General features: G+C 44.9%; 1 protein-coding gene and 1 long non-coding RNA gene across 9 annotated transcripts in view; one reads left to right on the top strand and one right to left on the bottom strand.

The window, feature by feature from the left end:
- Positions 1-12303, bottom strand: part of CPNE8 (copine 8) — a 62742-nt gene extending 50439 nt beyond the window's left edge. For 2 of the 3 annotated variants that reach the window (XM_082239699.1, XM_082239700.1), the window contains exon 1: positions 12133-12303. In XM_082239699.1, the coding sequence (XP_082095825.1) occupies positions 12133-12266 (134 nt within the window). In that variant the 5' untranslated portion in view covers positions 12267-12303. The remainder of the gene's footprint in view (positions 1-12132) is intronic. The other variant, XM_082239702.1, reaches the window with a different exon arrangement.
- LOC309541735 lies at positions 12175-16030 on the top strand. 6 transcript variants are annotated; one of them, XR_014223845.1, is made up of 2 exons: positions 12175-12303; positions 14033-16030. It is a non-coding gene; the product is annotated as an uncharacterized lncRNA (long non-coding RNA). The 6 variants fall into 6 exon arrangements; XR_014223846.1 differs by lacking the exon at positions 12175-12303 and adding an exon at positions 12310-12511; XR_014223847.1 differs by lacking the exon at positions 12175-12303 and adding an exon at positions 12536-13010.
- The last annotated feature ends 509 nt before the right edge of the window (positions 16031-16539 follow it).

Here is a 16539-nt window from a genome sequence, read left to right as displayed (position 1 = left end):
GTTTCCAGTGTCCCCCACCACTTTCACTGCAAGCCATGGAGACAGACGAGCCTGGTACTTTCCAGGCCATGGGTAGGCAAACTAAGGCCCGGGGGCCGGATCTGGCCCAATCGCCTTCTAAATCCGGCCCGTGGATTATACGGGAATCAGTGTGTTTTTACATGAGTAGAATGTGTGCTATTCTCTGGGTTACTTGTGCGGCATAGGAATTCGTTCATCCCCCCCAAAAAAAAAATATAGTCCAGCCCCCCACAAGGTCTGAGGGACAATGGACTGAAAAAGTTTGCTGACCCCTGTTCCAGGCTCTGAAGCTATAATTGCTGTATTTCTACTAAGAGTGTTTTACATGAATTATTTTATTGCTGCTGTGTAAGGAAAATGCATGTCTGAAAGCAAGAAACTGTAAGTAAAGCATTTCAAACTTACTTTGCAGTCTGTAGTGTATTTATTGAAAAGGGGGTCAGCTGCCTTATGCAGCTGAACAAACAGAATAAATAAGGTTTAATAGCCTATTCCTGTGCTTCATTAATCTGCCTAATGATGGGACTTAATATTCTGCTACTGGGGCTCTCTGTGTGCTAGCCTCGCATTTTAAAAACAGACACCAGCTATTTTACTTTTGTTGTCGGTCTCTAGAGGATCAACTATAATTAATATATTCCATCAGGCTTATGTTATGCCCATCATATCTATGTTGTCCTCTCAGACAAAGCACTCCAGTTCATCTATCTCGACTCAGCAGCTTCTAGCATTAGCAAATAAACACTCATATATACTGTAGTATCTTTCACCAAGTGTCCTTGGTACTTGAACTTTAGCCTATAGCGCTCCAGCCTCTCTAAATCTCTAGCATATGTCAATGCTAAATTCTACCTCTTCCCAATTTGAATACTCATAATTTTTTTCACCTTCATCCCATGGGGAAGATATAATCGAAACCAGACCCTCCTCGGCTCTTGTCAGCTTCCCTTCCCAATCAGTTTCTTTATTTAATTATATTCCTTACCCACCCTTCACCACAAGGTCTCAAGGCAGGTGGATGACAACAGTAAAAGTTTTATGGTAGACAATATCTTGCTGAGTAAATAAATAAAGTGGATAGATAAAGTCTTCAAGCAATGTATGACATACAAGGGAAGACAGAGGCACTAAGGCAGTGAACTTTGGTGTGAGAACAAGGGCATTACAGTGGTACCTCAGGTTAAGTACTTAATTTGTTCTGGAGGTCCGTTCTTAACCTGAAACTGTTCTTAACCTGAAGCACCACTTTAGCTAATGGGGCCTCCTGCTGCCACCGCGCCGCCACAGCCCAATTTCTATTCTTATCCTGAAGCAAAGTTCTTAACCTGATGCACTATTTCTGGGTTAGCAGAGTTTGTACCCTGAAGAGTATGTAACCTGAAGTGTATGTAACCCGAGGTACCACTGTATCATAATGGCTCGCTTGAAAAGGACAACCTTTCTATAACAAAATGTTGGCGAGTATAAGGTATAAAGTATAAAGAACCTACAATTTCTCCTAATTTAAGCTTTCATTCAATGTAGTTCCAAACTAGGTTTCTTCCTATGATGCAATCAAACCTATCAGAAGTTCCACATGTTCTGATTGGTGGATACAAGTTTTGAATTTGGCTGGGGTTGGACTAGAGTGGCCAGAATAAGTGTATATATGGCTAGGAGCTGGCTATATGGTTGAAGGGTCCACGACTGGCGATTGTGATGGACAGCCAGGAAAAGGCAACAGAAGTGGAAGAAGATCAAGGAGGAAGAAAGAAGACCTGAAAGGAAAGCAGAGTGGCTTGGTGGCCAGAGGATTGCTGGGATAGCTGAATTACTTTTACATACAACAACAACAACAACAACAACTGCATACAACAACTTTTATAAGTTGTTGTATACAGAGGGTGGAATAAAAAGCAACAACACTTAACATCCATGTTCATTTCTAAGGGCAATATATATATGAATGTCACATGAGCTGATAAAATACTGACCAATTACAGAAAAATGTTTATTTTATTTGGATGCTTACATGGGAAGTCCTTTTACTACAGGTAAAATATGTTCAGACTAACTTGTTATGGACAGTTATCTAGATGCCATGTTCTGATACAGCTGAAATTTTCAAACAGTTTTCAGCCTAATGCACTGCAGATCATTTACCCTGGATCTTACAAGAACATAGATCACGGTAATAAACCTGTAGCTGGCACACAAGAGCTTTCTCCCCCAGAAGAAATGTGAACATTCAGCGTTAACAGCCAAACCTAACAGAACTTCTGAGCTACAAACCTGCTCTTTAAGAGGAAGTGCAACCTCATCTAGAAAAGGCTGTGTACTTCCCCAGACCCCTGAATTCCTAATTATTAGTGGATCTGTCTTGTCTGGATTGAGTGGTTTCTTCATTCACATCCCGCTTTTCACAGAATATAGAGGTCTGTCCAGTTTTTCTATCACTCCTATCAGTTCAAATGCAAGGAAGGCCGATTCAAACTATAGTTTGAGAACCAACCAGATCATAAACCAGAGTTTGATCCTGGCTTGTTTAAAACTAACCAAAGTTCCCCAAATTTGGATCTTAATCAGGAACTCTAGTTAGCTTAAACATGGAAACATCCAATCTCTTCCACATAGTTGTGTCAGAGGGGGGAAGAAGGGATGGTGTGAGCCCAGTTCCTGCTGAGACTCATTCATGCAATGATAAACTACAGTTTAGCATTAAGTCCCCAAAATCTCAACTCATGATAAAAGACACCATTAAAAATTGTATGATATTAATAAGGTTTTCTGTAGCTATGGATTTTTGGACTGGACTGTAGTCAAACAGCTGAACTTTGATAAAGACACACTATGATCACTGTTTATAGCCATAAAATAAAGTTAATACTACAAATTCTTTAAAGTGTTTTGCTTGTTATGGTGATTGCATTGTATTCAATATGGCACTAAGGAAATTGTCCTGTAAGTATAAGCATTTCTGCTGGCCTGATAGAATGATCTCCCCTCTCACCCCTTGCAAAAAGGCATTGTGCCAACCCTCTAGGATAGATCTGGGGAGGGCATGGGGGGGGAGAGAATAATGGGGAAGTTCTATTGCACTAGCAGGAATTGAGCTAGTTTCTATTAACATAACTATTTAGTTGAATACAGCACAATACTACTTTCATGCCAGGTTACAAAACTAAACAGAGGTAGCAGTCATGAAAGTAACTGCATAAAAGTTGCTACCAACTTTGCTATTAAACATATTTATGTTAGACATTTGTAACCTAAGAGCAACACTCACACCATTTTTTCTAAATCTTCCTTGACTGGTTGCTTGGAGGAACTTACCAGAGGCAACCTGAGAGGTGTCTATTTATACATCTCTCCTCACACTGCTGATTTATCCAGAATCACTCAGTTTTCTACATGCAAACCTAGGCACAGGGGAACTGGCTCAGAACAAACTAATGATACAGGAGTACTAGAATGAGGAAAAGAACAGGTGTAAAAGGAAGTTAACTTGCAATGTAAAAATGGCTTTAGGATCATACTCAACAAACCAAAACTGTTGCCAAATCTACATTATTGTAGACAATAGGTATGTAAAGCTTTTTCATTTCTGTGATTCAACATGGTGGTGGATAAATCTTTTTTATATTTACATCATAAGCAGGAAGCTAACCAAGGAAGTGGTTGGACCATAAGACAAGATGGACATGATGAATGATAAGGTGGTAGCAGGAAAGGACTTCTTTTGATTGATATTCACTATGGATCTGCTCTTAACCCCCCCTTTTTTTGAGAAAGAGGAGGAAGGATGTCTGAAGAAGGGATGAGGGAAGCTCTACATTAGGAATAGGAAAGAAAGATCAACATTGGGATCTGCTGTGCCAGAGAATTCTGCTGCCTGAGGCAGCTTCCTCACCTTGCCTCATGGGTGAGCCAGCCCAGCTTTGGGGCATTGCCAAATAACCACATGTGGCTAAATGAGCCAGTTACATTACAATTATTATTATTTTAACAGCAAGCAGTTCCCTCACATATGGAGGGGCTTTTTAGAATGTGTGAGCATGTAGGGGTGCTCAAGTATATGCTCTGTGTTTTGATGGAAATGCAGTTGGGTATGTGTGACTGTATATATGTGAAGTGTGTGTTCACATGTATGTGTTGGGAGAGGGAGAGGGAGAGAGATGTATGTATGTCTGTGGTTTGTACAAGTGCAGTGAATGTGTATTTGAATGAGAGAAAGTGTGGCCATCCTGTATATTTTTTCCTGGTACTGGGAAATGTTCCGTTATTACAGCAAAAGTAATGGACAGGGATCAAAATAGTGAAATTTCCACAATCAGGATCAGCAGGACATAGGTGACCTCCCATAACAAGTATAAGGATGTCCAGTAAGGGAGAGGAGCAATGACTGTATTTCTTCTGACTTTGTGTCAGTGGCGTAGCATGGGTTGTCAGCACCCGGGGCAAGGCAAGTAATTTGCGCCCCCTAACCTGTGGATTTTAGCAGGGGGCAGAGAGCTGCGAGTGCGAGCGCCCCCCCAGATGTTGCACCCGGTGCAGCCGGGCCCCCCCCTGCACCCCCCACGCTACGCCACTGCTTTGTGTTATGCCACACGACCATGGTAGCCATTTTGTGGCTGGCGCCCACAGCACTTTCTCAAAATTCAAGATGCGCCTTCTGATTTAAAAAGCTTGGCAACCCTTAGGGTAGACAATATTGGACTAGGTGGACCAGTATGTTGACAGTATAAAGTCAATGTGGTCTAAAGTAGCAAACCTCTTCTAATATTTAGGAGTCTTACCTTCACTAAATTGTGGAAGACCATGTCAAACATGAAATATTTTTCTAGAATATTCACATACGTTCTTGAAAGAACTGCCTATAAAAAGGGTATGTGCTGTATATATGAAGATTTACAAGACCCAGGTTTAAATCTCAACCAGACATTAAGGTCATTAGGTGATCCTAGCCTGTCACTCTCTCTCAGTCTAACCTACTTCATGGACAAAATAAAAAAATTCTTTCCAGTAGCACCTTAAAGACCTATGGCAGACCAACACGGCTACCTATCTACTACTTCATGGAGTTGCTATGAAGATAAAATGTGTGGTGGGAAAAGAGGCTCACAAAAACTTATGCAACAATAAAATAAGTCAGTATTTAAGGTGTCACTAGACTAAATTTCTTCTGCTTTGTGTAACTTAGCCTATCATACTGAAAAGTTATTTGGATATATTTTTATTTCCTTAGCTAAAAGCCAGCTGAATGTGAATATGTGTCTCAACATGTGTTTACCAAAACCTCAAGTGCCATGCATTACACATTTGAACAAAACCTTAAGAATATTACCCACATAAAATACTGCAACTGATCCATTTTTGACATTTGAATGCATTTACCTATAAAATAGACAATTAATTCAAGTAGCCACTCAATCATTATGTTTCTGGAGTCAAAGATAAGTATGTTTCTCTAAATACATGTTTCCAAGAATGGCATAAACCTCAGAGCCTCATTTTATGTTTACTATGGATTTCTAGCTTTCATGCTTTCGAAAAATAAACTTCAAACACATGGGGGCAGTCTGTTTACCATGAGAAATTTGCTTCATTGGCTCAAATCAAAAAACATACCAAACTATGGTTAAAGAAGGCTAATTTTAGTTTACTGCAACGTCTGAATTGGCAGCCATATTTGTGACTGGCTAGCAAACCAGAACCATGGTTTTATTTTGCATTATCTATGGGTTATCATGCTGACTGAATTGACATACCAGAGAGCCACTGCTTTCTTTCCAGAGGCTGCTGCACCTAGAGATCTGAATGCTGATCATACAGAAAAAAGTATCAAACTACAGTTTCTTCTGTTTGGAAACCCAAATGTTTATTTGGATTCTAAACTAAAGAAAATACAAGCCATGGTTTGGTATGATGTCTAATTATGTCTATGGTGCAACCAATTTAAGGGTTTCAAGGCATCCTAACAAGATTGAGCTTGATGCAATGGAGCTTGTACATCTCCAATGATAATTAATTTTGTATGTGAATCATAAATCACATAACATGTGCACACTTGCTATTATGGCAAATGTGCTATTAATACTGAACAGGTTCCCTCTTGCTGATATAGTACAACAGGCACCTGTCTTGAAAGAAATTAAAGGCCCATTTTTTATGCTTAATTCCCAAGCTGCTAAACCAGGAAATGTTGCTATCAGCAGCAAATGAGCAATGGGACTGAACCTGGTTTAACAGGCGCTAGGGAAGGAGTTGTCGGCCGCCCTGACTCTGACCCAGATGCTTGGAAGCTGTGGCTGGATGGCTGCGTGGGAGCCTGTTGAAGTTAAATCCTTCAAAGACAGAGGTCCTCTGGCTGGGTTGGGATGACATGGGTTTGGGGCCCACTCCGATCTCTGCAGGGGCTCAATTAGTGTCAGTGCCTTCTGTCAAGAGTTTGGGTGTAACCTTTGACGCTTCCCTTTCTATGGAGGCGCAGGTTGCAGCCACAGCAAAGGTGGCACATTTCCATCTCTGCCATATTAAGCAGTTGGTCCCTTACCTTTCTTGCCCTGATCTGGCCCCAGTGATCCATGCAACAGTCACCTCCAGGCTTGACTATTGTAACTCGCTCTATGCGGGGCTGCCCTTGAAGCTGACCCAGAAACTCCAGCAGGTGCAAAATGCCATAGTAAGGCTCCTTATGGGGTCCTTGCCACAGAATCACATTCATCCAGTGCTTTACCAGCTGCACCGGCTCCCGGTGGAGTACAGGGTCAGGTTTAAGGTGCTGGTTTTGACCTTTAAAGTCCTATGCGGCTGAGGACCCTTGTACCTACGGGACCGCCTCTCCTGGTATGCCCCGCGGAGGACCTTAAGGTCCATAAATAACAACACTTTGGAGGTCCCAAGCCTCAAGGAGGTTAGATTGGTCTCAACTAGGGCCAGGGCCTTTTCAGCACTGGACCTGACTTGGTGGAACGCTCTGTTACAAGAGACCAGGGCCCTGCGGGATTTGACATCTTTCCGAGGGCCAGAAAGACTGAGCCTTTGGCTTAGACTCACTCTGACCCCTTATATGGGATTTGGTATATAAATTTTCCCTTGGCTTTTTTGCTGGCCCATGGATAGCTGGCTTGGGTGAATATCTCATGTTTCCTCCCTTTATGGTCTTGATTTATGGTCTACTACTAAAATGAGGCTGCATTTTAAGCTGTATTTTAAGCTGTATTTTAATTAACTGGTTGCATTTTAAGTCGTATTTTAATTAACTGCCAGTCCTACCATAGGCAAGTGATGACAGGTCCAAGCTTGATTGCTTCACTGTGCCGGCCTGGGAGTTGCCATTGCAAAGCTGCATTCTTCTTCATCACACACCCCAAGCTGCTGTAAGCTGCAGGGCTGTGGGCATAGCAGTGACTATGCCAGTCTATCAAATCCCACCACTGCCAACCACTGGTTTAGACTGCAGCTTCAGAAGTCAACTGACAAGTAGACCAACTCTAAGAATGAAGTTCTACATTTTTATGGGAATCTGAGACTCGTGGCGGAGGGTGGGTTGCCAGTGCCCAGGGCAAGGCAAGTATTGCACCCCGTAAACCAGTAAGCGTGTGAAGTATCGGGGGGCAAGAGAGAAGAAGTGGGGAGAGGAAAAGGTAGTGTAAGAGAGTCTCAATCCAGCAGAGGGGTCAGTGGGTCAGTATTGGAGATGCTGGGCAAGCTGGCCAAAATCACAATAGCAGTGGCTGAGGAGGTGCACAGCAAGGCAGTGTGCAGCACCAAGTACTTGCCCTTGTGGAGGTCTCTGCCACTGCTGTGTGCCATGTTGAAGGGCTGCTTATTCTCCTACCCCCTGAAATACCAGAGGCCACCCCTTGGCCCTCCAGCCCCTGCCGCCCTTCTCCCTCAGCCTCCCTCAGAGTGAAGCCCCAAGCAACTGTTGCTTAACTGGAGCAATAGCCCCAAAGCCCTGCCTTTGCTGCTGGCTCCTCACCCCCTTCCCTGTCTGCCCAGCAGCAAAAGGCAAGAAGAGCACTCTACTGTTGTTTCTTCAGTGGCTGGAACACTGCCTCAGAGCTAGGCTGCACCGCACCTTGGCATGGCAGGTACCTAATGCGAGCGGGGCTTCCAAGTAACTGAGCTGAGTAAGACTACCTCTCTCAGTTTCTCTCTGCTTGTCACCCACTGGATGGAGGTGAAGCCAAGGCTGAGAAAGTGAGATGCCTGCATGCTGCGGGAGCGCGTGTGACCGAGTGAAAGGCTGGCTGAGCCAGCCCAAACTCGCCTCTTAGCCGGCCCAGGGTGGGGCATGTGCTCAGGCGTCCCTTTGACAGCCACGGGGAGGCACCACTGCTGCCCCAATCCCAAAGGCCCAGCTTGGGTGCAGCTTGCCTCCCCACATCTCTGGACTGTGGCAGCAGCTCAGCCACACGGCCTTGATGAGGGAGCCTGTTGTGGGAGCACCTGGTTGTGCCCTTCAGAATTTTGTGCCTGGGGCAACTGTCCTTCTGGGACCCCCACACCACTGTCTGAGACCAGTAAAAATCAGAATCTTCACAGACTGGTTTTTGTATCAATGGTAAAAGAAGCAGCATCTCTGATATAATGGCCAATCAGAAATTTACATGGAGATTCTTATTATGGACTTTTATTATCAAAGAACTAGACAGTTCAGGCTACTTAAATGGATTAACTTTTCCCTGTTACTTGTTCCCTGTTACTTTCCATGTATACTTGGTAATAAATCTGAAATATCTGCTTATTCAAGGTTCACCACTGAGAGTGCTAAATCAGAATATAGCAGTTCATTCCAAACAAAGTATTGGGAGGTCTTCACTGATTTCCTCTGTCATGTCTGTTTCAGCAGTACTGTGTTAAGGCCAACAAAACTTAAAGTCACAATAAAGTATCCACAGAAAGTGGCAGCAGATATAATAAAACTAAATACAGGCAGATAACTTATGAACTTAGATCAAAACAATCACTCTGGGATTTGGTACAGGTAAAAGGTACAGTAATGGTAAAGGACCGGTAACTCCTATCTTCTGAAGGATGGGCTGTTTGCTTGGTTTTTAATATTTGAATCACGTCCCCTACAAATCTTCCTAATCCTAGAAGCACCTATGCTTATTTATTATAATACTGTAGCACCTCCTGTTTTCACCTTATGCATGGACCAGTCTGTTAGAGGTATCAAACATGGTGGAAGCTGCCAGAGTACAGGAGTTACCGTATACTAGAGACACATACTCAAGATAACTGATCTATATTAAGTTCTCTTAATACTGTCAAATTTATGTATTTTAAGTGTTTCACAGTTGGCATGAGATGAGATACATTAACGTACACTGTGAAGTAAAAAAAATGTTGATGGAAGCAGGGAGTATGATTCAGTGGCATAGACATTGCCAAGGAAAGGCAGTCTGGAACGGAAGAGTTTTCAAGACACATTTGCCGGGAGACCTGCACTGTAGGGGCTATGTAAAGCAGAAAATACCTTGTACTTACAAGCACGATGTCAATGGGTAAAAAATGTAGCTTTCAACCTAAAAAATCAGCTACAGGTGAAAACAGAATCCTAACCTTGAGTTGGTGATTGCAGCTGTGTATAGGAGGTGGCATTCATCCTGGGTTAATGTTGTATAAGACACAGATGAATTTCAATTTTCTTCCAGTGCCATGATTCTAAATCTAAACAAATTACATCTATAGAAGCAGGCTTGGTGGGGGAGTGATTTTTAAAGAACATCAAATTATGTTTTCGCGGAAATGCAACCATGAAAAAAAAAGAGACTGTTGCCTTTCACCAAGACTTCCATGACAACTCTCCTCCAAAGAACTAGTAAAAACCAGATCACACCATGTTTTGCCAACATTTGATACTGGTCTTTAACTATTTTTGGTGACATGACAAATATACCTCTGTATTGCAAACCAACACACAAAGCTCCTGGTTTATTTTATCATTAAACATTCAAAAATAAATGCTACGAAACCTAGAAAATACTCCTGAATAAGAAAGGACTACTCCGTTTCATCTGATTTTCTTGATGAAGGCCTTTGAAAATGTATAGAAGCTATAAATGAATTGTACTCCAGGCATAATCATTCAAGAAAAAAATCAAAGCCAAAAGAATTTTCCATGTTTCTGAACATGAATAATTGACATATTCTTCAATTAAAAGAGTTATATGAGAAATAAGTTACGAATCTTTGTTTGAGCTCCAAGATAGGAGACTCTGTAAAGATTCCTATTAAAATAAAAAAGAGGCAACCATAAAGACAAAGGATGCTGACTTCATAATATGCACTACCAATCTCAATTTTCTCTCTCAAGAGTATTTTGATTCAACTATTCTCTTGCCTGAAATGCCACAATGACTGTATTTTAAAGGGCTAACATTTCATTTTTGGCTACAGGAAAAAGGATATGGGTGGGTGTGGAGAAAGCTGTTTGAATGGCCTGCTCCTTAACAAGATTTCAAACCAATTACTTCAGGATAAATGTGATTAAGAAATCTGTCTCCAGAAGTAAGTAACAGGAGCATACAATACACTTCTCATGTTTGCACTGAGATAATCCAGTAAACATTTCCCTGCAATTTACTTCTTACTGTAACAGATAGCATTCAGTCTTCTTGTACCCTGATTTACAAATTCTCAACTGACCCATTACCAAAACAAGAGCAGGAAGCTCTTTAGCAAGCTCACAAATTATGCAAAAGGGCACTGCAAATAAATCACATGGGGCTAGTGCATGAAGAAAAGCAAACACTAATTCCATCATCTTCCTCAATTCACTCCAGCACAAGGAAAAATACTGTCCCTCTTTTTTAATCTCATTCAAACTGGGAAGGGGGGTTGTCTGCAGAGGCAGATATGTTTCAGATCCTTATCCAATTCATTTTATTCAGAAAGGAAAAGGGATTTTCCACATTGATCCACTACAAAGAGATGGGAATTGTCATCCCATCCGATCCCAGGAGATCACCAATGGAAATTCTGCATTTCACGCACCTCTAGGAAATACTGTGGTGAAGAGGTACAGAGCTGTCTCCTAATGTGATCCTGTCTTACACCCAAGGAAGAGCAAGCCTGGTGAAATAAAATTGTGGGGGAAGACAGGCAGAACAGTTTCTTGCCCGAGTTACATAGAGAACACCACCAACAGAAAAAGGAATTTCTGGTCTAGAACGCAAAGGAATCACACACCCACTGCAAGTCTAACACCTACATCATCAACAGGAGAGGATATATGGCACGAAGGCAAGTGCCACCTCAGGTAGAACAAGAAGTTACAGCTTAGCCTTACCACATCCAGCGAAGGGAAATATTATGCTGGCGTATTCTTTTTCCTTTGCCACATAATTGCACAGAGGAAAGACAGGACACAACTTTTCATCACAGTGCATGTGTGTGTCGCACTAAGAAAATATAACCCTTTCCTGGAGGGGAAGGTGCCACAGGTAGATCAAGATGTGATAGCCTTCTACTCCCAGAGCAAGTAAGAATCACAGAATTGCAAAGTGCTCCGAGGGTCATCTAGTCCAACCCTCTGCAAGAGGGATGTTGTCCTCAATTACTGTCGCGATCCATGTTTATTTCAAGCGGACTATTTTCGTCGTGGTCCGTTTCAAGGGCCCCGGGCACAACGCAGAGCCGCTAGTCATCGCAGGCACCCATACTGCACGGAGGAGACACCTTTTCAGACAAACCAGCATCCTGCGGAGTGGGACCCTCAGTATCCCACGGAGGCCGGGGTTGCTCGTGGGGCAGCGCGATTTCCAAACACGGGTGGGGGGGGGGGTAGCAGGAAAGAAACGTGTCCGCGCTCCTTCCCGACGTGCCATGGGGGAATTCCACATCCAGGGGGGGGGGGCACCACGGCAGGGAGGGATCTCGCCTCCCCCACCGACACGCCTTTCGCTCCCACACACTCGCACTTCCCGCCATGGGGGGGGGAGGGGGGTCAACAACACGAGACTAAACCATGGTTCCCCGTTCACACGTTCGCCCGCCCACGCCTCAAACAGCAGCGTTTTCCCCTCCCCCTTCCACTTCCCCGTCCACCGAGGAAACCACGACGAATATCCACAGAGACACCGCCACCCCCCCCACAAAAAAATCTTTATCTCCCCTCACCTGCAGGACACCGACACCTCCACTCGGGTAGCCGGGACGCTCGCGCTGAGCGGGTTAAAATCCCCCACGGACGCCATGTTCCCGTATCTGTCCAGCTTGGACAGCTGCCCCAAGAGTTTGTCCGGACCGAACATGGGGCAACAAAAAGAGCGAAGAAAGGCGGGGAAGGAGGTGGCGCTAACGGAATTTCCCGGGCAGGGCGAGGCGAGGCGAGGCAGGGCGGAGAAGCCGGAGAGAGAGAGAGAGAGAGAGAGACGGAGGGAGGGGAGCGGAGGGGCCGAGCGAAGCGGCTCTGAGGGAGCGCGCGGGAGACGAGGAACGCCGACTGCCGACTGGCGGGAAGCGAGCGAGCGGGAAGAGCGCGCGCGCGCCGGGGAGAGTGTGTGTGTGTGAGTGAGTGTGGTTTTTTGTGTGTGACGTCACTATGGGGGTTGTCGCGCGTGACACCCCCCAACCCCCCCTCACCTCGCGACGGTGACCGTTGGAACCGGGAGTTCCTCCTAACGGTCCCCGAGGGCGGCGCGAGGTTTGTTTTCCTCAGGCGAGGAGGAGGAGGAGGAGGAGGAGGAGGAGAAGCCGCCGCCGCCGCCACTTCCCCCGTAAAGTTCCACATTGTGTTTTCCAGTGCCTGGCACGGGCAAGGCAGGCGAAAGGGCGCCCTAAAAACATCCGCGCTGAAGAAAGAAAAGAGAAGCGCGGGGAGTTTGTTCCCTTCCGCGCCTGACAGAAATTTCGCCTCAGCGAAATAACGACGACGGTCTTTTATTTCGCTCGCTCGCCGGCTCTGCTCCGCGTCGTAGTAGCTAGGCTTGCAGCCCTGCGCTTACGCGCGCACCACGCTTCCCTCCTCAGTCTGTCCCCGCGAGCTGCGCTCACACGTGCGTGTTGACTCGGCTGTGGAGCGCTTTAGGCGGAGATCTAGAGACGCCCTGCTTTGGTTTCCCCTCAGAGGAAGGCTTGGCGGTAGAGAAGAGGAACCCTAAGCCCGAGCGAAAACCGAAGCGGGGTTTGATTCGAACCCAGAACCTGCCTTAACCATTTGTGCGTGGGGATGGGGTGGTGTTTTTTTTTGGTAGGGTGAATAAATGCATTTAACGTTGGGTAAGAAGAGAGCAGTTGGAGGTCCAAAGAGGGTGACACCTTAAAACTGGCCCAGGGGGCTCATTTCTTCCCGTGAGAGTTACAGCGCGCGTCTGTAGATGCCTTCCGCGTGCAGACACGCGTCGTACACGCATCTGCGAGCGCCCACCGCCACGCACGTGTCCCGTGTCCCCCCACCCGCAGTGGCAGCTGCTGCGCTGCCCACGAAAGTCAGGGAGCAGCGCTATACTCCCAAGCCCCACTGAACCTCAGGGCGCTTACTTCCGAGTAGACACGTGTAGGATTGCATTGCGCGGGACTGGCTTGGGTTTGACCCGGATATGCCGAAACCCAACAACTTGGCAGGAAATGCCCTTTGGAATAAATGCACAATTCCCCCCCCCCTTTACGAAGAGGGTTGCGAAATTGTTGCACGTGTCAATGGAATCGCAGCGGAAATTCCGACAGATCGCGGGAGTTTTTGTGCAATTCCCCCCCTTTATGAAGGGAAGTTGGCATCAGCGCAGTAAAAGATTGCACAACAGAACAGTAACATGGGCTAGCCCGAGAAAAAAAAAAGCAGGCTCTCCTCCCCACCTCCTAATGCGTGAGTCATCTCACGTTAATTTAGAAAAAGTATAGAAATAGCAGCACGTTAAAGAGCAAATGCATTCTCAGGAAGTTGTTGGCATCGTTGTTACCAGAGTAGCTTCCCAAATGAGACGGGGGCGGAGAGGGGCATCGCGTGTGTGCGAGATACAGCAAAACCGGATTCAAGTCATCATTGATGGTAAAGGAATGGCTTTTCTCTGCCTTTTAGCAAAGGGAACACGTGGACGTCTGAAACAGTGTGACGCAATAACCCCAGAGAGTTCAGCGAGGCCCAGGGGACGAGTGTAGAAACGACGGCGCGGGGGTGGCTTGCACAACAGAGAGCGGCAGGATCGACAGTGGGAATTCCTCTGCTGCTTGCCAAAGACAAAATGTGCTGCATCGGTTTCCCGAAAGCGCTGGGATAGGAAAGGGAAGGAGGCCGTCCGTTTTCGTCACACACCGCATCTATTCAGGAGACGCGCCTCAAATGTAAACAGGAGCCGTCAGAACAGAACACAGGCCCATTCAGCAGACGGGTGGGGCAAGCACAGCAGGAGTGGGTTTCCACGTTTTGAAGTAAGTGAAGTAATGTGCTTTTTAAGTCCAGAGTCTTAACATGTCCTAACGGCACCACTGAATTCTGAAATGCCACGCAGTTGCTCCTGTTTTTCCTGAACAATATTTATGGTGCTGGTGTCCAGAAAAGCACGTCCATTCCCAAGCTGGATAGTTACCAACTTCAGAGCCTGCTGGAATTAATAAAATCATTTTCACAAGTAATACAGTATCCCATACATGTCTATTCAGAAGCCTGTCCCATTGACTTCAGTGGTAAGTGGGCACAGGAATGTAGCCAAAATTGCTTGCTCCTGTTTTATTTATTGAGCTTTATAGCCTATTCAAGGTTTGAAGGGGTAACAGCCTACTACAGAAATCTGATAAATTATTTCTGTTCATCTGCATTTGAAAATAAGATCACAGAGAGAGAGAGAGTGCTTTGCTGAATGTGTTCATAGGATTGCTGCCTCACTGTCACTATTAGATGAAGTATTTAATAATTATGCCTGTTCATCTTCCCATGGTCATTCTTAGGTAGCCAAAACGGAAGGGGGGGTTTAACCCTGAGGTATGCATAAGTACAAAAATAATCTGCAGCCCCATGATAATCAACCAACATAGAATATTGAGTGGTTGAGAGGTCAATTCCTGGTTCACATTGTGATGCTATTTTTCACTGACACCCCTCCCCCAAAGGCAATACTCAGAAAAATGAGTGGGGAAATCCTAAATGGTAACGTAGCTGGTATTAGGCACCAATGTATTTATCCCTGTCACCAAAGAAAACTAGAGAGGTGTTTAACTCTGCTCTATCAGAGTTATTAGTGTGAAACATTTGAAAAATAACCCTGGTAATGCAAATTCCTAAGGGAATGCAGTTCATTGTTCTCCAATTGCAGGTTAGAAGGGGTTTAGTGGAGAGAAGTTAAGGTAGTCCTGCAGTGTTGTCCAAACACTTTAGGACATGCAAGTTGGGCTAAAACAGTAGCTTACACTTCTGCCAGGTTATCCATTGCTTTTATCCCCATATTAAAAGTTAGAGAATTGTATTAAACAATTCTGCTGTGTAGTTCACAGTTATACCCCTGCGGTAGGTAGGAGAGCTCTTCTGAGAGCAGGGATTCCTGTCTTTGAGCTAGCTTCTTTTTAACAACAACACCTTTTCCCATCCACATCAGCCATAGCCTCAGATAACACACACAAATGCATGGGATACACTGACATTTTATTACAGGGCTTCACTTGTTCCCTCGGCTTCTGAAGTTCCTTCATGGAAATGCTTGCTATATACAATCTTCATAATATGGAATGAAGCTCTAACTACAACTGATCAGTTTTACTATTTGGGTCCATCCAATATGCATTTGTGAAGAAGCAGAAGAGAGACGTCTCTTTTAGCACTAGCGTGTGTCTTGACATTTTAAGCAAGAACAACCAGAAGACAGAGCAGCCTGGATCTCTGCCCATTTAAGTTCCCAATGTTCAGCTGGTGGCCTTTTCCTCCCCCAGGCCCCACCAGAGTGCTTCTCAGGAACCATCATGCTATGGGAGGAGAGAGTCTGGTTTTTTTCTTTACTTTCTTGTCTTTACTGCTTTATTATCATTTTGATATTTCTATGTAAACCGCTTTGTGAGACTTGCCTGAAATAAAAAGTTCAGAACAGTTTGTTGGTCCTTATGTAGCCAAAATGATACCATCCTTGCAAAAGAGGGAAGGAATTGGCAGGCTTGGGGGAACTTTAGACAGCGGGGTGGGGTGGGGACCCTAAAAGAGAACCTCCCTCAGAGCGTATAATGAGGGCTGAGTACAGTGGGCATGGGATGATGTTGGGGAGGGAGAATGGAAAGCTGTGTTTGTGGGGGCAGGAATACAGTGGAATATTATAGAATATTCTGGATGGAACAGTGAACAGGAACAGTCCACATTCCATCCTGCCTATCATCCTTAAAGCTCATATCCCATATGCCATACAGCCACATGAATCAGGAGTCATTGCTACTCCCAATTTGTTTCAACAGTTCATGTGCCTTCAGGTCTCTTCTGGGAACCACGTGTTTCTCTTATTTATCCCATCTTTTTAGCTTCCATTGCTGCCCCCACCTACTTCCATCTCTCCTCCAGATCTCCTTTTATTTTGTGAAGTTCACTGTCTGTAATTCATATGAAAGATCATT

The sequence above is a fragment of the Podarcis vaucheri genome (genome assembly GCF_965113315.1).
Source record: "Podarcis vaucheri genome assembly, chromosome: 10".
In the NCBI taxonomy this organism is placed as follows: Eukaryota; Metazoa; Chordata; class Lepidosauria; order Squamata; family Lacertidae; genus Podarcis; species Podarcis vaucheri.
This window is presented reverse-complemented; position numbering and strand designations above follow the sequence as displayed.